This window comes from Radiomyces spectabilis (assembly GCF_025331425.1).
Source record: "Radiomyces spectabilis strain NRRL 2753 chromosome Unknown BYT42scaffold_5, whole genome shotgun sequence".
Lineage (NCBI taxonomy): Eukaryota > Fungi > Mucoromycota > Mucoromycetes > Mucorales > Radiomycetaceae > Radiomyces > Radiomyces spectabilis.
Window position 1 is genome coordinate 1,003,166 of NW_026251930.1, and position 19,774 is coordinate 1,022,939.

General features: G+C 43.6%; 8 protein-coding genes across 8 annotated transcripts; 4 read left to right on the forward strand and 4 right to left on the reverse strand.

Moving 5' to 3' along the window:
- Positions 1 to 1,624: 1,624 nt before the first annotated feature.
- On the reverse strand, positions 1,625 to 2,221 carry BYT42DRAFT_480365 (uncharacterized protein; the record flags this gene model as incomplete). The annotated part of the gene is made up of 1 exon (XM_051563678.1): positions 1,625 to 2,221. A coding segment is annotated over one exon (597 nt), but the record flags the coding sequence as incomplete, so codon positions are not given.
- Positions 2,222 to 2,442: 221 nt separating this feature from the next.
- On the forward strand, positions 2,443 to 4,730 carry BYT42DRAFT_545154 (uncharacterized protein; the record flags this gene model as incomplete). The annotated part of the gene is made up of 2 exons (XM_051565799.1): positions 2,443 to 2,614; positions 3,679 to 4,730. The coding sequence occupies 2 exons, from the start codon at positions 2,443 to 2,445 to the stop codon at positions 4,728 to 4,730; spliced, it is 1,224 nt and encodes a 407-aa protein (XP_051424511.1).
- A 1,290-nt stretch (positions 4,731 to 6,020) lies between these two features.
- BYT42DRAFT_494166 (uncharacterized protein) lies at positions 6,021 to 6,494 on the reverse strand (the record flags this gene model as incomplete). Its single annotated transcript, XM_051564282.1, has 1 exon — positions 6,021 to 6,494. A coding segment is annotated over one exon (474 nt), but the record flags the coding sequence as incomplete, so codon positions are not given.
- A 2,955-nt stretch (positions 6,495 to 9,449) lies between these two features.
- On the reverse strand, positions 9,450 to 10,143 carry BYT42DRAFT_565790 (uncharacterized protein). The gene is given in 3 exon segments (XM_051567893.1): positions 9,450 to 9,735; positions 9,751 to 10,000; positions 10,098 to 10,143. 2 exon segments carry the CDS (start codon positions 10,128 to 10,130, stop codon positions 9,851 to 9,853), a joined length of 183 nt encoding a protein of 60 aa, XP_051424513.1. The 5' UTR covers positions 10,131 to 10,143; the 3' UTR covers positions 9,450 to 9,735; positions 9,751 to 9,850.
- Positions 10,144 to 10,793: 650 nt separating this feature from the next.
- Positions 10,794 to 12,651, forward strand: BYT42DRAFT_565797 (guanine nucleotide-binding protein subunit beta-2-like 1). The gene is made up of 6 exons (XM_051567894.1): positions 10,794 to 10,924; positions 11,073 to 11,087; positions 11,158 to 11,214; positions 11,282 to 11,312; positions 11,504 to 11,888; positions 12,107 to 12,651. The coding sequence occupies exons 1-6, from the start codon at positions 10,891 to 10,893 to the stop codon at positions 12,521 to 12,523; spliced, it is 939 nt and encodes a 312-aa protein (XP_051424514.1). The 5' UTR covers positions 10,794 to 10,890; the 3' UTR covers positions 12,524 to 12,651.
- A 118-nt stretch (positions 12,652 to 12,769) lies between these two features.
- On the forward strand, positions 12,770 to 13,120 carry BYT42DRAFT_545157 (uncharacterized protein; the record flags this gene model as incomplete). The annotated part of the gene is made up of 1 exon (XM_051565800.1): positions 12,770 to 13,120. One exon carries the CDS (start codon positions 12,770 to 12,772, stop codon positions 13,118 to 13,120), a length of 351 nt encoding a protein of 116 aa, XP_051424515.1.
- A 444-nt stretch (positions 13,121 to 13,564) lies between these two features.
- On the forward strand, positions 13,565 to 15,624 carry BYT42DRAFT_634457 (P-loop containing nucleoside triphosphate hydrolase protein; the record flags this gene model as incomplete). Its single annotated transcript, XM_051572478.1, has 7 exons — positions 13,565 to 13,567; positions 13,665 to 13,705; positions 13,775 to 13,862; positions 14,140 to 14,202; positions 14,267 to 14,446; positions 14,656 to 15,214; positions 15,608 to 15,624. 7 exons carry the CDS (start codon positions 13,565 to 13,567, stop codon positions 15,622 to 15,624), a joined length of 951 nt encoding a protein of 316 aa, XP_051424516.1.
- Positions 15,625 to 16,857: 1,233 nt separating this feature from the next.
- BYT42DRAFT_613034 (Ubinuclein conserved middle domain-containing protein) lies at positions 16,858 to 19,522 on the reverse strand (the record flags this gene model as incomplete). The annotated part of the gene is made up of 10 exons (XM_051571694.1): positions 16,858 to 17,045; positions 17,113 to 17,437; positions 17,524 to 17,590; positions 17,666 to 18,000; positions 18,075 to 18,226; positions 18,323 to 18,383; positions 18,454 to 18,779; positions 18,837 to 18,925; positions 19,007 to 19,158; positions 19,232 to 19,522. The coding sequence occupies 10 exons, from the start codon at positions 19,520 to 19,522 to the stop codon at positions 16,858 to 16,860; spliced, it is 1,986 nt and encodes a 661-aa protein (XP_051424517.1).
- Between the last annotated feature and the right edge of the window lie 252 nt (positions 19,523 to 19,774).

Here is a 19,774-nt window from a genome sequence, read left to right on the forward strand (position 1 = left end):
GTGGTTTTAATAAACTTTCATCATATATTTTCTCATCAGAGAAATGAGACCTGTACTATTTTTCCCAATCGAAGCTTAGCTGAAAACACGCAGTCCGAGCTAAATAAACCAAGAATTTATGATAGGGTATCATACGGTACTACCCCTCATTCTGAAAGACTTGGTCAGAATCCATCATTACTTCATGGTTCAATTCAATGGCTCAGAAAATATTCATGCGCGCCCCGGAGTGCCAATGGTGGTCACTGAATGGGGGTTTCTTTTCCTTTTCCGTTTTTTGACCACAATGAATGAGAGTAAGTGGTTTTTTTGTTGCAGTACATGTGAATGGCTTAACTCATATAGTTTTAATTGATACAGAAATTTATCTGCTACTTCGACGACATTCCTGGTCAAAAACGTGCGATATCGTCTACTTTACCAAGGGGGCTAAGGCTAATGCCTTTTCCACCGACCATTCTGGAGTTTCAGGCGAAGGTGCACCTGGACTTTCTTCATCGTTCCTTCTCTTGTTGTATGGAAGTCTACAAAAGATACATATATTCTCCTGATTGTCTTGGTGATTAAGCGGGTGGGACGGACCGATTTCCAGGCAACCGAAAAATGGCCGTATATGCTGCAAAAATGGAATGCTCGGTTGTGGCCAAGCGATTTGATTTGTTGACCAAAACCAGTATCATGGATTTAGTCGAACCACTGCCTCCTCTTGTTGCCGCTGCCCACCTATTTCATTTAGCAGGGTATGGACACGGATGAAATCGAATTCTTTGAACATACTATCGGAAAGAACACCAAGTGAGATTACAGCCATGGCTGGCGAAAACGGGAAACATCGTGTGAGATAAGATGCCGTCAACTAAACCCACAAGAATGCAATGTCGATAATGTATTTAAGTTTCTCACGGACAACCGTGGATATTCACTACAATATCTGGATGAAAACAGATGAGCGATGGCATCGATCGGCGTTCAAAGTCATTCACTCGACCGCTACTGCACCTTTAGAACAACGAAAAAATCGCTAAACGACATCAAGGACCATAAGATCGGGCGAGTCGCACAATTATGGAATCTTGCTCCCAGAAGAGCTATACTTACACATACTCATTTGACCTACCTGGAAAAACTTGCTGGGAAAGGTCCGGTTTTACCAACGCTATCCGTGCTCGCAGTCAATTTTATTTTTCACTACCATATATAAAGAAAAGACATAAAAATTCATGTAAAGGAAAGGCATAAAACATATACAAAGGCATAATTATTTCAATCGATAGTAGCAGCGTTTGAAACTATTGGTACTGGTATAGCGAGAAACAATCTCCGTCATGGAGGGGTCTTGCTTCGCAGCATTGAAGCAAGCAGTCCAATTCATTCTGCATTTACGCATATCCTTTTTAAAGTCATTGACGAAATTTAGTATGGCTTCTTTTTCCCGCTCTGTGTGAGGCTTTCTGGTTAGCTTATCTGACACCAGGTCCTCCGCTTCTGGGTCTTCCATAAGCGTAACACATTCGGTTTCCGCACCCAGCAAGTCGTTGATATTTCGCGCGACATGAGAAGTGTACTCCATGCCGGCCGATGCATAGCGCACAGTTTTGGCGGGGTCCGAACGTGCATGCTTGACTATTTTTTCGAACTGATCGTAGGTATCCATGCATACCCGCTTCAACTTCTCCAAGCGAGTAGCTTCATGTATGCCGTCTTGCTTGGCAAATTTCATGCATAACCGATACATAAACTTGATATACTCGTCGTCCCATCGAGAGTTTCCAATGATACTGGGTGAACGAGATATGAAAAAATGGGCAGCGGCAACGAGAGGAGGCAGTGGTTCGTCTGAATCGACCAAATCCATGATGCTGTCTTTTGTCAACAAATAAAAACGCTTCGCCACAAACGAGCACTCCATTTCCAGCATATACGGCCACTTTTCGGTTGTCTTGAATTTTTCCACCAGGAAAGACCGGTCTATCTCACCCGTATGTATCACCAAGACGATTGGGAGAACGTTGTATCTTTTGTAGACCTCCATGCAATAGCAGAAGGCACGATGTATAAATTCCAGGTCCACCCTCGCCTGAAATTCCAGAATGATTGGTGGCAAATCAGCCAACCTGGCAACGTAGATAGCATCGCATTCCCTGTCCAAGAAATTCGATGGTGCGGCAGCATAAGTTCCAGTAGTTGAGTCCAGGAGAGCCGCAGTCAGCAAATCGATGAATTCAGGCTGCACGGCAAGAAGACGACTCAGCCTATCGGCTCCTGGTTTATGTTGTTTTGGCAGCTTGAATTCCAGCAGATCTGTATCGACTAGAGACGAATATGAGATTAAAAGCTGATAAGAGATAAAGCGAACAAAACCACTTACTTTCGTCCATTGTGGCGGAACGCGAAAGAGAAGGGACAAAGGCGCTGAGCACCGATAGCACCGATAGCACCGATATGAGCACCGGCACCGGCACCGGCACCGGCACCGATTACAGCACCGATAGAGCACCGATATCCAACACCGGCACCGATTACAGCACCGGTAGAGCACCGATATCCAACACCGGCACCGATTACAGCACCGGTAGAGCACCGATATCCAACACCGGCACCGATTACAGCACCGGTAGAGCACCGGCACCGATTACAGCACCGATAGCACCGATAGCACCGATAGCACCGATAGCACCGATAGCACCGATATCCAGCATCGGTGCTCAACATCGCTGCTATCGGTGCTGTAATCGGTGCCGGTGTTGGATATCGGTGCTATCGGTGCTGTAATCGGTGCCGGTGCTCTACCGGTGCTGTAATCGGTGCCGGTGTTGGATATCGGTGCTCTATCGGTGCTGTAATCGGTGCCGGTGCTGGATATCGGTGCTATCGGTGCTATCGGTGCTATCGGTGCTATCGGTGCTATCGGTGCTATCGGTGCTATCGGTGCTATCGGTGCTATCGGTGCTATCGGTGCTGTAATCGGTGCCGGTGTTGGATATCGGTGCTCTACCGGTGCTGTAATCGGTGCCGGTGTTGGATATCGGTGCTGTAATCGGTGCTGTAATCGGTGCCGGTGTTGGATATCGGTGCTCTATCGGTGCTGTAATCGGTGCCGGTGCTGGATATCGGTGCTATCGGTGCTATCGGTGCTATCGGTGCTATCGGTGCTATCGGTGCTGTAATCGGTGCCGGTGCTGGATATCGGTGCTATCGGTGCTCAACATCGGTGCTATCGGTGCTATCGGTGCTATCGGTGCTGTAATCGGTGCCGGTGTTGGATATCGGTGCTCTACCGGTGCTGTAATCGGTGCCGGTGCTGTAATCGGTGCCGGTGCTGGATATCGGTGCTATCGGTGCTATCGGTGCTATCGGTGCTATCGGTGCTGTAATCGGTGCCGGTGTTGGATATCGGTGCTCTACCGGTGCTGTAATCGGTGCCGGTGCTGGATATCGGTGCTGTAATCGGTGCTGTAATCGGTGCCGGTGTTGGATATCGGTGCTCTACCGGTGCTGTAATCGGTGCCGGTGCTGGATATCGGTGCTATCGGTGCTATCGGTGCTATCGGTGCTATCGGTGCTATCGGTGCTCAGCGCCTTTGTCCCTTCTCTTTCGCGTTCCGCCACAATGGACGAAAGTAAGTGGTTTTGTTCGCTTTATCTCTTATCAGCTTTTAATCTCATATTCGTCTCTAGTCGATACAGATCTGCTGGAATTCAAGCTGCCAAAACAACATAAACCAGGAGCCGATAGGCTGAGTCGTCTTCTTGCCGTGCAGCCTGAATTCATCGATTTGCTGACTGCGGCTCTCCTGGACTCAACTACTGGAACTTATGCTGCCGCACCATCGAATTTCTTGGACAGGGAATGCGATGCTATCTACGTTGCCAGGTTGGCTGATTTGCCACCAATCATTCTGGAATTTCAGGCGAGGGTGGACCTGGAATTTATACATCGTGCCTTCTGCTATTGCATGGAGGTCTACAAAAGATACAACGTTCTCCCAATCGTCTTGGTGATACATACGGGTGAGATAGACCGGTCTTTCCTGGTGGAAAAATTCAAGACAACCGAAAAGTGGCCGTATATGCTGGAAATGGAGTGCTCGTTTGTGGCGAAGCGTTTTTATTTGTTGACAAAAGACAGCATCATGGATTTGGTCGATTCAGACGAACCACTGCCTCCTCTCGTTGCCGCTGCCCATTTTTTCATATCTCGTTCACCCAGTATCATTGGAAACTCTCGATGGGACGACGAGTATATCAAGTTTATGTATCGGTTATGCATGAAATTTGCCAAGCAAGACGGCATACATGAAGCTACTCGCTTGGAGAAGTTGAAGCGGGTATGCATGGATACCTACGATCAGTTCGAAAAAATAGTCAAGCATGCACGTTCGGACCCCGCCAAAACTGTGCGCTATGCATCGGCCGGCATGGAGTACACTTCTCATGTCGCGCGAAATATCAACGACTTGCTGGGTGCGGAAACCGAATGTGTTACGCCTATGGAAGACCCAGAAGCGGAGGACCTGGTGTCAGACAAGCTAACCAGAAAGCCTCACACAGAGCGGGAAAAAGAAGCCATACTAAATTTCGTCAATGACTTTAAAAAGGATATGCGTAAATGCAGAATGAATTGGACTGCTTGCTTCAATGCTGCGAAGCAAGACCCCTCCATAACGGAGATTGTTTCTCGCTATACCAGTACCAATAGTTTCAAACGCTGCTACTATCGATTGAAATAATTATGCCTTTGTATATGTTTTATGCCTTTCCTTTACATGAATTTTTATGTCTTTTCTTTATATATGGTAGTGAAAAATAAAATTGACTGCGAGCACGGATAGCGTTGGTAAAACCGGACCTTTCCGAGCAAGTTTTTCCAGGTAGATCAAATGAGCATGTGTAAGCATAGTTCTTTTGGTAACAACTTTACTACCGGTGCTCAGTATCGATGCTGTCGATCGGTCCTTCTATTTCGCCTCTTGCTGCCCACTTTTTTATCTCTCATTCACCAAATATATCAAGCTAATGTACCGATTATGCATAAAAGTTTGCCCACTCAAGCTGGCGCACGTGAAGCAACTCGTTGAAGCAAGCATGCATTGGTAGCCATAGCGTACTGGGAAAAAGATCTTCAATTTGGTCGCTTGGACGTTTGGTACTATCTCCGCAATTTTTTAATCCCCGGTGCTTCCCTGTAATGGTCGAGGCTCTTATCCGAGCTTTCATTCATTGTCACTTCCAAATCACGTATAGCCCGCCATTTTTTCGATTTGTTTGCATTGTGATGTGTAACACGTTGTCGTAGAAGTTTTATACATAGTGGTCTTTACGTATTTTTGCTGGTAATGTTTTTTATTATTATCGTGACCTCCGGCGAGGTTGCACACGAGTGACAGTGGCTAATTTGTTAGTGCGTGACTGTTCACTTGTTCCTACTGAACCGCATAGAAAGCTGAGAATCGCCCTCAGTTGTGTTCCGTAATTTCATCTTTTCTTTCAGTTCTTGAAACCTCCCTTTTTCTTTATTTCCACACATCTCACCATGGATATTGGCTCTCTCGATATGTACTCTGGAAAACCTACCATCAACTGCGATGGTTCGGAAAGCATCAAAGGTGTAGGCGACTATGACCAAGAGACTACCACTCCCACTTGTCCCTCGTCTTCTTCGGCGGCGGCCAATAACGCATCCAATAACAAATCATCCATTTCCGCAAACTCTGACAACAAATCTTCCACTACGCCCGCCCCGGAAGATGCCGATTCCCCCTAAATAACCTTTCAAAAGCCTCTCGCTTTTGTATATCAAGCACGAAATATACCAACTGAATCTCTTTGTTCCCTTTTTTTTTTGGTGATTTATTATTTTCTTCCTATTGGTGTTTTTACAATAAAAGCCCGATCAAGCAGACAACAACAAAAAATGTAAAGGGGAAAAAATGGACATGTGGGCCAAGAAAAAAAAACAAGTCGATATATACAAAATACAGTGAATACAAGTATGTACAAGTGGTTACAGAAGAGAAAGCCTAGAGAAAAAAGTCGGCTCGATGATGTAATACAAAAGCATCGACATCTTTATCATCGACCCAGCATTCATAGCGAATTAATTTTAGGAAAGCGCGTTCCAACTGATGAATGTCGTCCAAAGAAAAGATGCCACAACAGACGTCGTGTAATCGACGGTTGGTCAGTGGTTCATCTTTGACGGTGTACCAGGTGGTGTCTTGCAAGAATTTGGAAGCTAAAAGCAGAGCGCCAAGAAGCATACGATGACAAGTGTCGTCACTGCCAACAGCGTTTTTTGGTAAAGCGGCTTTGGCACGATTCAAGTATATCAGAGCGACAAGGGCGGTGCGGCAGTTGATCCGTGCTTGGTAGGTGACTTTTTGGATAAAGTAGACAAGTTCGGGAAGCGGACGACGACTGGGGCGGAGATTGGATGATTTGGGATTGAGTGGCATTAGATCGCAAAGAGACATAGCCATGAAATCTAACAGGATTCACACCGGGTTAGCAACGCAATGAAAAACGTCAAGCCATTGTGACCAAAACTATTTACCTATGAGAACGGAAGGCAAAGGTTTCCAAAACAGGTCAGATACAGCGGTATATGGAGTGGTGGCATGATATGATCGAACAGGAATGGCCGTGGGTGGATGTATCATAAGAAGGAGATCAGTGATGCAAGTGTAATGTAATAGGCTGGGGGGAAGGGGAGTAAGTTAAGTTAGTTGAGATGAAAAAAAGAGACTAGAGAAAAAAAGAAAGCAAAAAGGAAAAAAGGAATCTAAAAGAATGCAGCATGGGAAGGTTTTCTTTATATACAACCACCCACCAGAATAGGTTTGATCTTTATTTCTCATGCTAAACTTGCGACCACAAAAAGAGTGATCCGAAAGTATTGTTGGTAGATCGGACGGTCGGAACTTCCTGTTCCGTCCGTTTTGAAGGATTCGACAACTGAGCCGTTTCACCAATGGCAAGCGGATATTCCAAAGCAAGAAATCGAATCGCCATGCGCTCATCATACGGAGAAGCCCAACTTGTCGGGATCACCAAAAATGGATGACCCGATGCCATAAAAAGAGCCTTCTGATAACCCAAGATGGACCAATATCCTGTCACCCCATGCCAGCTTGAGTCACCTACCGCGGCTTTTTGAGGGTTTTTGTTATGATAGACTCCCTTCGGAACATCACCTTTTGGTCATCCACTGTCAAATAAGCTTCATATGCATTTAGGCAAAATAAACAATAAAATTTTCTGATATCAAACCAAGATGTTCCCTCTATCCTTGGTGCCTGGAAGTTTATTGCTGACACAAGGAGCTTACAATTCAAGATGCCGAACCAAACTTTGCAAATTCTCTCACTTACACTGTCCTTTTATTGGTGCACAACTTTATGCTGTCAAAAAAAAAAACACACCATAAAATTCACCGCTTTTTTTTTTATATTTGTCATTGGTTCTCTGCGGAGAAGGAGAAGATAAAAAGAAAATTTCTCGAAATGGGAAAAAGACGATTTTGGGTTGCACCATCAAACATGCTTCGCCCAGCCGACATGCTTGGCTTCCCTACCGAAAGCCTCCTTAAATATCAGGAGTTTGTTTTTATTCTTATCATCTGTAAAAAAACTTATGGGTGCAGTCTTTTTTATTTTAACAGTGGCAACAACCTACATCACAGTCTAGAACTGTCCTTAACTTTTTAACTTTCACACAATCCAAATACACACACACGGGACGACTTGTTTTGTTCTTTCTTGCCTTTCAAAAAATATACTTCCCCTGATGCCGTCATCATTGACAAGTGATGTGGAATGAACGACGTTGCATCCGATCAAAAATGAAATCAAAAATGGGCCATGTGTGTTGTGCAAAAAGAAAAAGAAAAAGGCTTTTGCGGTTACAATGAATTCCCAATTTCAGGCACTGCGTCTTTTTTATTTTTTTGATCTTCATCGTGTGCGGAACCTGAAACTGACTAATCGGGTGTTCCGAAGACAATCACACTGCCAACGTGGTTCATCGTGCGGTCCAAATATTATTACGCATGAGAATCCATACTTTTTCATCTCCTCTTCTCAGCTTACTTCCATTTCCAGATCTCAGAAATACATTTGACTCTTCTGACTCGTATTTTTCTCACACCAAATGAAACGCATCTTGACTCGGACAAGTTCCGATCATAAAGAATTTCTCGACTCCTGCACAGTAGATTCAAGCAAATTTGTATGAAGAAATGGTGTCAAGTACTGTAGGATAATAATAAGACAGACGTAGATGAAAAAGATAATTGCAAATATAGTGTTTTGTTATCGTTCAGAATACCCATGGGGCCAGAACCACAAAGTGCTAGACACAAAAGGAAAAATATCATATTCGATTTTCCAGCATTTTCATTATTGTATCCCAAAGAACACTGGCAACAAATTTCACCTTATTCTCAAACATATTCTGACACATTGCGTGAATACGACAAGATATAACAGACTTTTATTTCGTTCCACATTGGCATAATTGTATCAAATCGATTTGCACATAATTTAGATGTTGGCATGCCCTTGCTCAATACTGGATCAGATTCCATACCACTTAGTTGTCTGCACGAAGCACTTGTCGTTTCCTGGGTCAAAGTTGCCGTTTTTAGCTGTTTTACTGTAATAAACCAGATAAAAATATGAATACTGTAGCAGTTTGTCAGTCATGTTATGATTTATTGTTTCTCAGAGCAATCGCACATCTTCAGTCGAGGCTCGTAATATAAACATTGACGAAAACTTGGTTTTCATCATGCTACAGCTGATTTTGTAACATGTAAAACAATAAGCAGGCTTCAGGGATACATATCGATCATGCTACTGAACACTATATGATAATCAATAAATACGTAGTGATATTCTGGGATTTAGCAAATCAATTTGATGAATGTAAACTATAAGCGCATTAACAAACCCGGCGATCCAGAAATTTTTGCTATGAATAAGTTGGCTTTTCTCTTTCCGAGCTCCAAGATTTGATTATGAGAGTACAGTAATCCATGCACCGAAAACAGGTGCCAAAATATTTTTTGCAATGTCTTATTGGATGCTTTCTACTTTTGTAGAACGAAAGATACTACAAATTTCGATACATGGGATGAATGTTCAGCTTGTTTTCCAGGAGAGGGTTTTCAAATCAAATGTGCCACTGTTTTCTATGAGTCTTGCTCACGGAAAGACATTTTTTAATCCAATGTATTTTTACTTAACAAGCCGTACACCCGCTGTGGATGCCACCTGCTACTGGACGTCGCCCCCTTACATTGAGCGACATTCGTCAGACAAAAAGCCTAACGCACATTCGGGATAACCTGGGCGAGACTCTTGATGGAGCTTTGGTATATTAATGTCAATACTCTGACATACCCGTACAGTCATAATTTCCAAACATGTGTGCAGCAGCACTTATTGACCCCCTCAGTCCCGTCCCGCCCAAGATTACGATAAATCTAGAATGATGTGTGGGAATGTTGGGTATTAACAAAATGAGTTAGTACGCTCTCTGATTGATTCAAATGTCGTCAAGATATTTTACCTTTGTTATGTGAGGCAACAGATATCCGGAGCTTCCCGACGGAAAAAAAAAGAAATGATACAAATATATATAAAAAAAAAGTAAGACAATAGGTGCGTCTGTAAAAACCCCTAAAAACCCTGCGGGAAAAAAAAGGAGGAAAAGACTGCAAGAAGGTCTATCGAATAAAATGCAAAGTACATCCTACAAACTACAAAAATAAAATGGTCGGGAAGAAGATCAAAGACAATACCACGGGAAGTAATCCAGGTGAAGCCAAGCTGAGGAGGACGCGTAAGCGTTACCGATGAAAAAGGAAGCCACACCACCGATGATGCCCTTTGACGACAAAAACCGGATTGGCCACATTTGATGCGCGAACAAAGTAGAAAGATTTGGAGGGATGGTTGGCTTGCCAGGGCGAAAAGAAAACCGGAGAGAAAACCAAAAGCTAAAGAAAGGATAGAGAAAAAAGAACGTGTGTTTTTTCTTGTCGAAAAACGGATAGTCACATCACACAAAACGTACCTTTTTGATATTTAATCGACTTGACCGGTTACAGATACACGCGGGTAAATCATAGTCTGGATGATGAATGATGGATGATGGATGCGAGGGGATGCAATGATAGTGAGAGTTATTCAGGTAAACAGAAAATAGAGGAGAAAACCAAAGAAAAAAGGAAAAAGACGAAGACAAAATATATGTGGATTTCCCATGGATGAAACGATAGTCAATGCATGAACTCATAGATCGAAGCATATCTGCTCCATATATCACTGGATCACCGAAAATTGAAGAGAATCAAAGGGCATATGATATGCAGTATAACTGACAGAAAAACCAACCTAAATAATGCAACAGAACACCCAGACCGACATCATCCACCACCTTTCTTCAAAAAAAAAAAGCTCTACCCACATTTTATTTGGACGACGACGATGCTCTGTTTGACCACAACTGGCGCAAACGGCATCTTGCTGCTGATTGTTTCGCCTATTACCCTAAAAGTGGGTAGCGAGGCATGGCTGAAAGATAAGAAAAAAAGGTGCAAAAAGAATTAATAGGTCCTGATAACTTGGTGTAGATCATGTGATTTACATTTCTTTAATTGTTTAGATATTGGATTTTGCTACAAAAACTCAGGTTGTATGGTTTACGTATATCTTACAGACAGCAATAAAAGAAAAAAAAATATGATTTCCTAACCATGATCTACTTTTCAGGGCGGTCGGGGAAACAAAAAAATCGGGCCAGTCACTGAAAGTGGCGCCGCTACAAATTTGTCTTTATTACAGCCATCACGCCCCGAATGATCACGAAATTCATCTCTTTTCTACTATGCCATCTCTAGTTTTCCGAGGCAATCTTGAAGGTAATTGAGTACTTGCAATATGAAATGATGGCGCTGATGGATGGATGGGTGGATGGATGGAGGATGGATCCATGAATACGGGGATGGATGGATGGATGACACATGGAAAGCTTCGGACTAACATTTCGAACTTTTTTTTTTGGCATAGGTCACGGTGGTTGGGGTAAAGACTCGCACGGTTATGACATATTGTGATAATGGACATGTGTTTTCTGACGTGGATATCGTTGCAGTGACCTCGCTAGTCACTTCTTCCGAAGCTCCCGATATGTTGGTGTCTGGTTCGCGCGGTAAGTTGGTAGCATGCTGGAATGATGGCAACGCGACACACCCATTCTAATTGTAAACTTGTCATAGATAAGTCGCTTATTGTCTGGAATTTGACGAGGTTTGCGGTTTGTATAAGTATACCAAAAAGATCCAATGATATTAACGCCTTGACCTGTTCGCAGGTAAATATTTTTTCTTTTATTGTAGGCGATCCCTATCCCCAAGGAGATAGGGTTGAACGCCTTTGATATGGTTAAAGTGAATGTCATTTTTCGAAAGAAAAATTGCTCACGATTGCCCTCTTTGCAGGGATGAAATTAACTATGGCGTTCCCCGCAAGTCTCTTTTGGGCCACAATCATTTTGTGGAAGACTTGGCCATTTCGTCCGATGGACAGTACGTTTTATCGGCTTCATGGGATACCACCTTGCGTCTTTGGGATCTGAACACGGGCGTCACCACAGGCCGCTTCGTCGGTCACACCAAGGATGTCATGTCTGTTTCTTTCTCGGCCGACAATCGTCAGATTGTTTCCGGTTCGCGTGACAGATCCATCAAGCTTTGGAACACCTTGGGTGAATGCAAGTATGATCTCACCCACGATGGTCACTCGGAATGGGTTTCCTGTGTGCGATTCTCGCCCAATCCCGCTGTTCCAGTGGTCGTCTCAGCCAGCTGGGATAAGCTTGTCAAGGTAAACTGGAATTTCTGCTTTTATTTCTTTCTTTGGCATGAGAAGATATGATGATCAAAAAATATATTTGCTACTTTTGAAGAGCTCAAGTGGGGCTTTGAAACCAAACTTACCACAACGAACTGAACCTTCTCAATCAAGCCATTCTCTTCGTTTATTTTATTTCCAATGTTGTATTGGCAATGGTCTTTATTAACGATATGGGTTGTTTTGTATAGGTATGGGATCTCCAGAAGATGCGTTTGAGAACCAACTTTATTGGTCACAACGGCTACATCAACACCGTCGCTATTTCACCAGATGGTTCGCTTTGTGCTTCTGGTGGCAAGGATGGTGTGATCATGCTTTGGGATATGAATGAGTCGAAGCATTTGTATTCCCTTGAAGCCAATGGCGAGGTGCATAGCTTGGTGTTCTCTCCTTCTATGTATTGGTTGGCTGCTGCAGTGGGTTCCTCAGTCAAGGTGTGGGATCTTGAAAAGAAGGAACTGGTGGACGCCGTCAGTCCCGACGTTTCGCCCTCTGGCAGCCGAAAGGTGCCTGACGCTTTATCCCTTGCTTGGTCAGCCGATGGCTCCGCTCTGTTCTCCGGTTTCTCTGATAACTTGATCCGCGTTTGGCACGTTTCTCACTAAAACTAGCTTCCCTGATGTATACTTTTTAGCTCGCTTTTTTCTCTTGTAATTAAAATCTTGGCGTTTTTGTAAAGTCTTGGTCTCATTTTCGTTTTTTGAGAAAGTATGGATTTCGGACAAAACCTTTTTGGGAGCGCCAGAATATCGTTCCGATCTGAGCTTTTCGTGAATTCCTCCGCAAACGGGCTATCCAGAGTGATTTTCAAAAGGTTCCCTTCTTTGCCTTACAAGCGTTATTTCTGAAACATGCCCATTCGTTCTGCTACCCGCGTCAAAGCTGATCCAGCACCAGAAGCTCAAAGCGTCTCGGATCCTGGTCAATCGGAAGCCGAGTTACGCGCCTTGCTGTCCAACCTTTGCACGGATGAGCAATTGCCTGCAGAAGAGGAAGAAAGCGTCTTAGAGGGTCTTACCATTCCGTTGCTGAAGCATCAAGTAACTGGTGTCAACTGGATGAAGTGGCAAGAAGCTTCAACCAGCAAGGGTGGCATCTTGGCGGACGATATGGGTCTAGGCAAGATAATCTTTTTGAAATCGCGATTTCGGGGCGGTTATCTAAACGCGATCCTTGGCAGACTCTGCAAGCCATTGCACTGATAAAGGAACGTCCTTGCGATCCAGAGACTCTTATCGCCACGGCATCGAGTGACCAAAGAACAAAGACGAAAGGTACGCTTGTCGTGTTCCTGTATCGTTAATCTCGCAGTGGGAGAGCGAAATCACCACAAAGACAGGTCCACCCTTATCCGTTGTCGTTTATCATGGGCCTTGTCGTCCTACGGATCAAAGTAAACTAGCTTCATACGATAGTAAGTATCATTATCGGCGGGTATCCGTCATGAATTTGAAGGCTGATAGCTGGCTGTCAAGTTGCTATCACCTAATAAACCACCAGATGGTCCTCTTAGTAAATTAAAATGGCATCGGTTAGTCTTTATCTCTTTTCGCGCTTAAACCTTTCCGATACCCATCCGCTGTCTGCAGAGTCATTTTGGATGAAGCGCACACCATTAAGAACGTAAAAACCATGATGGCAGAATCATGGTAAGCTTATAAATGTTTATTGATCAAGAGCAGTGTGAATATTTAGTCATTTAATTTTATTTTTTTTAGTTATCTTATCGACACGCAATATCGATAGTGCCTGACTGCAACCTCCATCCAAAACAAGGTCGAGGAAGTGTAAGTGGCACCACGATTTACGGTTTAACGCAGACATGCCCAATTTTAGTATGTGTCGTTTTTTCCTAGGTATTCGTTGATCAAGTTCTTATGTATCAATTGGGAGGAATTTCATAAAGAGATTATTACACCGATGAAGAAAGGTTTTCACGAAAAGGTAAGCTTATGAAGATGATATATTAGGCTACAGTAATCAAATTGTCATTGCTTTATATATGAAAGGCTGAAAAAAGTGGAGATTTTGCTCAAAGGTAAAATATCCTGGTTTTGCCAATATGACTGCAAACCAGCCCGTGCTTAGCTATTGCTCTTCAACGATCCAAGCAAGCAATGGTCAATGGCGAGCCGATCTTGCAACTTCCCAAACGAGTGGAGCATCTTACTCACGTTGACTTTTCCCCAAGGGAACGTCAAAACTACGGACGCATCAACAGGAAGCACCAGCTCGATTCAACAAGTTTGTGAAAGCGAATAACGTGATGAATAAGTATGCTGTGGTAAGATGTCAGCAACCCATTTTCCGTAGTGGGATCAACTTAGCAAGTTTGGAACTTGGTATAGGTGCTGGTCCTCTTACTCCGTCTTCGTCAAGCATGTCTGCATCCTTCTCTTACATTAGAACCATATCCCGGCGAAGAAGAACAGTCAAATGCCACCAGGGTAAAAATTGCAGAATCCATGCCAACCTCTGCAGTGAATCGTCTCTTGCGTGAAAATACCGATTTTAGCGACATCATCAACGTTAGTTTTTAATCTTGCCACGTTATATACGTCGATTATTCATGTTTTCTTTCTAATGTGACTTGCTAGTGCCCTGTTTGTATGGATATGGTGGACCAAGCTCGAGTGATAGCGGCATGTAGCCATATTCTATGTCGAAAGTGTCTATACGGTGAGTACTTGTGGACGGAACTTGCACAATGAATTACACGTGTTAACATTCCCTAAAGATTTATCAATATGGCGGATGGGCTTACGAAAAGCTGCCCACAATGTCGAGGCGATTCGGATATGAAGGGGTGACATCTCTTGAGGCTTTTCTCAAGATGCATGCGCCCGATTTGCACCACACGTTTATCGAGAGCGCTGAAGAATTGGAAGAAAACCATGAGACGACTGATCGCGCGAAAAAGTTCGTGTCAAGTGCCAAGATAAACAAGCTTCTGGAGATTCTCAAAGATACTCATGAGACCATGGATGGAAAAGATAAAACGATTGTGTTTTCTCAGTTTGTGAAGATGCTGGATATCGTGGGAGACGCGTTGGAACAAAAAGGTTACAAATTTGTTCGCTATGATGGTTCGATGAATGTCAAACAGCGTGACGCGGCCTTGACTTCCTTCTTTGAGAAGCCGGAAGTGACGGTACTTCTGGTGTCAACGAAATGTGGTTCGTTGGGGTTGAATTTGACGGCGGCCAACCGAGTCGTGATAATGGATAATTGGTGGAATCCGTCGTTGGAAAACCAAGCCATGATCGTGTGCATCGTATCGGACAGACCAAACCTGTGTAAGTGCATTGCATTTTTATCAACAATACGGTCGAAGATCGAATCCTGGCAATCCAAGAGAAAAGGCAAGCATTGTGCGACAGTGTACTTGGTGAGGTGACGATCGGTAGTTGGTTCGCTTGAATCTCAACAAAATGTTGTACCTGTTTCGCGGTGATGCTGTGTGCCTGAGGGTAAAGATGGTCAATGAATCATTCATGGTTTTCCTTTGAAGCTTTTTCACATGCATTCTCTGAGGTTTTTACCAATATTTCTTCGATGGCTGTTTCATTCTCTCTCTTTTCTAACTAGCACCTGTTGTTATCATTATATTTCATGCCATCTTTTCATTTGTCATCCATGAAAACTCCTTTATTCAAAAATATGTTCTTCATCCGACCGCTTTTCAATAGGCTATTCACTCGGTTAAAAAACAAGACTACCTCATCAATGGAAAAATATAATGTGATTGCCACTTGATTTTAGGATCGCGCCCTTGCAGCCACAAAAAGTGATGCCTGTCGATTTGATAACTCTGGCCACCAAGGGTCGCGTCGTGACAGATCGTGACTGTAACACAGAGTATCATAAAACTCATACAACTGGGGAGTGTGTTCAAATCCGTCAAGGAAACGATTACAAATTGACCAGAAGCAGGCAATTGGAATTCACCCGTATCGCCTGGACACAGATGAAAAAAAAAAAAAAAAAAAAACAAAGATTGCAAAGTTTGAGCATACGGGCCTCCACAGTAGCAGGGCTTCTGACGCTGGTCTATTGACGGATAACGAGCGACAACAACTAATAGAAGGGGATATCAAGGCTAGCTTGGCCATTATTTATGGTGAGAACGTTTGAATGAGCGATTTCGATATTATTCCTGATGAAGAGTCGGGGGACCTTCATGCTCCTAAGATTGGCGCCTTCCTTTATGAAAGTTGGGTATCGCAGAAGATGAAAGCATAACTGATCATGGTAGGTGACGATTATTCACAATGAATCAATAGGAACGCTGATCTCATGCCCCAATTCAGATGACTCGGAACCGCAACCTCCGCCGATCACAAAAGCGGAAAAGAAACGTATTATCCAGTATTTTCTCGACCATTATCTGCTCGAGAACAACCTCGATATTGAAATAACGCTACACATGAGGAAAGCATATAACAAGATAAAGAATGAGGAACAACCGGTGTTGAAGCAAGCTCCTATTGCGAGGTATTTCTCGTAATATAGAAATAAAAGTGGCGCTATCGGTTTAGGAATATTTTTGGTCCGATGTGATAACTGATGCCAATATAGAACTTGAGAATATTATACACCATACATGGTTGGGAAGTGATTCTTAAATCGTGTATTCTTAAAGTGAGTGGTCGTTCATTGTATAAAGAGCTGTATTCATACTGGTTTCTAGGGCTTATGGCTGTTTTTTTCATGAGGTGCATTGAGCGCTTACTATTGTTGTACAAAATGCTGGGGGTACATTTTGTGCAATTGCCTCGATTTGTGCAAGAGAATCAGAGGAGGTGGGCCGATCCATGATAAAGGTTAGTTGCCAAGTTTGTGTATTAAAGAATGCAATTAGGTATGTTCGATTTTTTTATCTTACAAGGAAGATGGAGGGAAAAAAAAACCTATATACGATACGTGAGGAGACGTAGGATCAGGATGGAGGGTTGGGACCACTGATCAATGATTCGATTTTCATGGATGGAGACTTTTGCCAAGGATGTCCCGATGGAGACGATGACGAATAGGAAAGGGAATGATCATGACTGGGGGTTTCAGGCGCAGTGGGGGTGTCAGTAGAAGATGGGTGAAAGTACGCAGATGTTTCCGCTGTCGAAGATGCTATACGCAACAAGAAAGTTACTCTTCTTGAATTCATCCAACAAAGCAATGCAACAAAGGGACTTACGCTGTTTGGGTAAGCTGTCCTTTTCGGGGGCCAACGTCGTCGAAGATAGTGTGGGATTGTTACTCTCTGACTTGTCCGGAAGTGGTCGTGAACTAGGAGGTTGCGGAGACAACTTTTTACGTTTCTTCACATCCTCTGCCCCAGCACTTCCGCCTGTCGAGACCGCCGGTCGTTTGATACCGGTTTTTTTGTTGCTGGCAGCGTTAGTGGCGGATGTTTGCTTCACATCATCATTGCGATTTTTATCCATCTTTAATTTATACTGACTGTACTGCCGACTGATTTCATACGTTGTCATCCATCCCTCGGGCCAACATGACAACAGCTAAATGATTTTTCCATCACAGTCAATTCATCGCTTCTTTGTCTCCTTTTACAAACAAACACACACACACAAACGAGATGTCTTACCTTTTGATACATTTGCTTTCTTGCTTTACCTTCCGCCATCACGTTTTCATTTTTATTCGTCAGCCCGCTGTTGAAAAAAAGGAAGGAGACATATTAATAATGGTCGAGTCTTGTCATCATGAACAAACAAAGAGTAGCTTACGCAATTTCATTCTTCAAAATCGTTAATATGCTGTCGAGTTTCATGATTTCGTAGATGATCCTTCGAACTTCATCGTTGCATCTAAACTTGGTGGCTAGGACTGGATCTTCTTCGGTGGAAGGGGCTGGATCCGGAGCAGCGGAATTCGCAGTTTGACTGGATTGGTCTGTGGATTGAGATTTCTGCTGCTGCACGGCCGACACTTTTTCATCATGCTGTCGCTGCTGTTCGGGCATCATTTTATCCACAATGGATTTCAGGTTGACGGATAATTCGTCAATTTTTGTTTGGAGTTCTTTTACACGCAGCGGACCGGCTTTGGTCATAAGGTATTTCTAAACGCCAATAAAGAAAAACAATGGTATACAGACGGATCATTGGGATGGGATTTTGACTGATCAGAACATACCTTGAGAGTAAATCGATTGTAGGGTAAAATTGTCATGAGATGGCTCACTAAATTATCGTCCAGCTTATGATTCTGTCGAAACATCAAAGTACCAATATCAAGCATGGTCGGCCGCAGACTGACAGGAAATTTCGCCTTGTTGGCAAAACTCTCTGTTGATATTCCCCAAGAAGCAATAATTACAGATAGAAAGGTACCATCAGTAATGTATTCCATGTCGCATTTTTTTTTAGCCTAAATAACAGTACCTTTGGCAGAATCTTGCCGTAATTTTTCAACCAGTAGTTCCATGTCCGGATCCAGCGGTTTCTAATTCGGTACATATGAGTCCAGTGAATCAATGTCAGTGCCTTGACAAAAAAAAAAGATGAATTGTTACCAATTCGGTGGTGGAAGTGCCCTTCTTTTTAGCCGTGGTGGAGGTTGATGTCGAAGTAGGAGTGGGCGCACTTTCCTGACTGCTGACGGTAGTGATGGAGGTGGATGTGGAAGCGGATGGTTTCTTGTCTTTGACCGCTGGTTTATTCTTTTTCTCGGGTCCGCCTCCTTCGGTTGAATCGACGGGCTTCTTGGTCGCCGCTTTGGATGATAACGCTGATGAAGAGGCCTCTACTTTGGTTGCTTGAGCTCCACTGGATGCTGTCTTTTTCAATTTGGTGGAAGCGACTTTGGTGGGTTTTTTCTGATCCTCGGAAGTTCCCGTGTCTGCGTATTCAAGAGATCAATAGGCTGTCTGGATGAGCACGTCGTCATTAAACTTACGTGAGGTTTCCTTCTTGGTGGTGGTGGTGGATGATTTGGGTTTGGATTTACTGACTTTTCTTTTATCTGTTTTACTGCGCTCTCGTGCACTATCCAACGAAAACAAACAAGACGTTAGCGGGCTGGTTTCAAAAAAAAAAAAAAAAAAAAAATTGGGGTGCAAGACGTACGTGTCGTGGCCATCGAGTGGACCGTGATAGACAAAGTAGCCGTCGTGTTCAGGGACATGATAATCGTAGGGCTCATCCAGTAGCATGTCACTGTCGTCGATGAATGGATCTTCATAGTCGTATTCATCGACTACCAGACCTCGCTTGGAATTCTACAAAGGCACAATAGGTGAGAGGTATGTTCAGGCGGGATTTTAAGGCTCAGCGCGGGAAGGATAATCGTACTTGAGCCGGTTCGTCATCGGATTGATCGACGTCTTCTGTGTCTTCCAGATCATATTTGGCTGCGCGTTCCAGCAATCCTTGATAGAACTTGTCTTCTTCGGATACGGGATTGGTGGGTAATGCGATGGACAGTGCCTGTGGAGGTGGTTTGGCTCGTTGTTGGCGTTTAAGCAATTCCTGATACGAGAATATCACGGGATAGTCTTCTGGTGGTTTGATATCTACACGAATACGCACGGAAAAAGGGACAGACGACGAAGTTGCTGAAGAAGATTCCACAGTCGACGACATGGTCGACACTTTCACAAAAAAAAAAAAAAAAACGTTTGTTTTCCCCTTTTAGGATGGTTTACCCGTCCTTCCTCTCTCTCTCAAAAAAAAAGATCGACCCTTTTTCCCCCTCGTTGGAGAAACAGCCAAAAAAATATCAGGCGTAAAAAAAATGGCCCGACGGGAAACGGTCAGTCCGGGTGACGTGTAATTTCTTTTTTTTTTTTTTTTTTTATTGCGACGAGGGTGACCCGATATTTCCTTTTTTTTTTT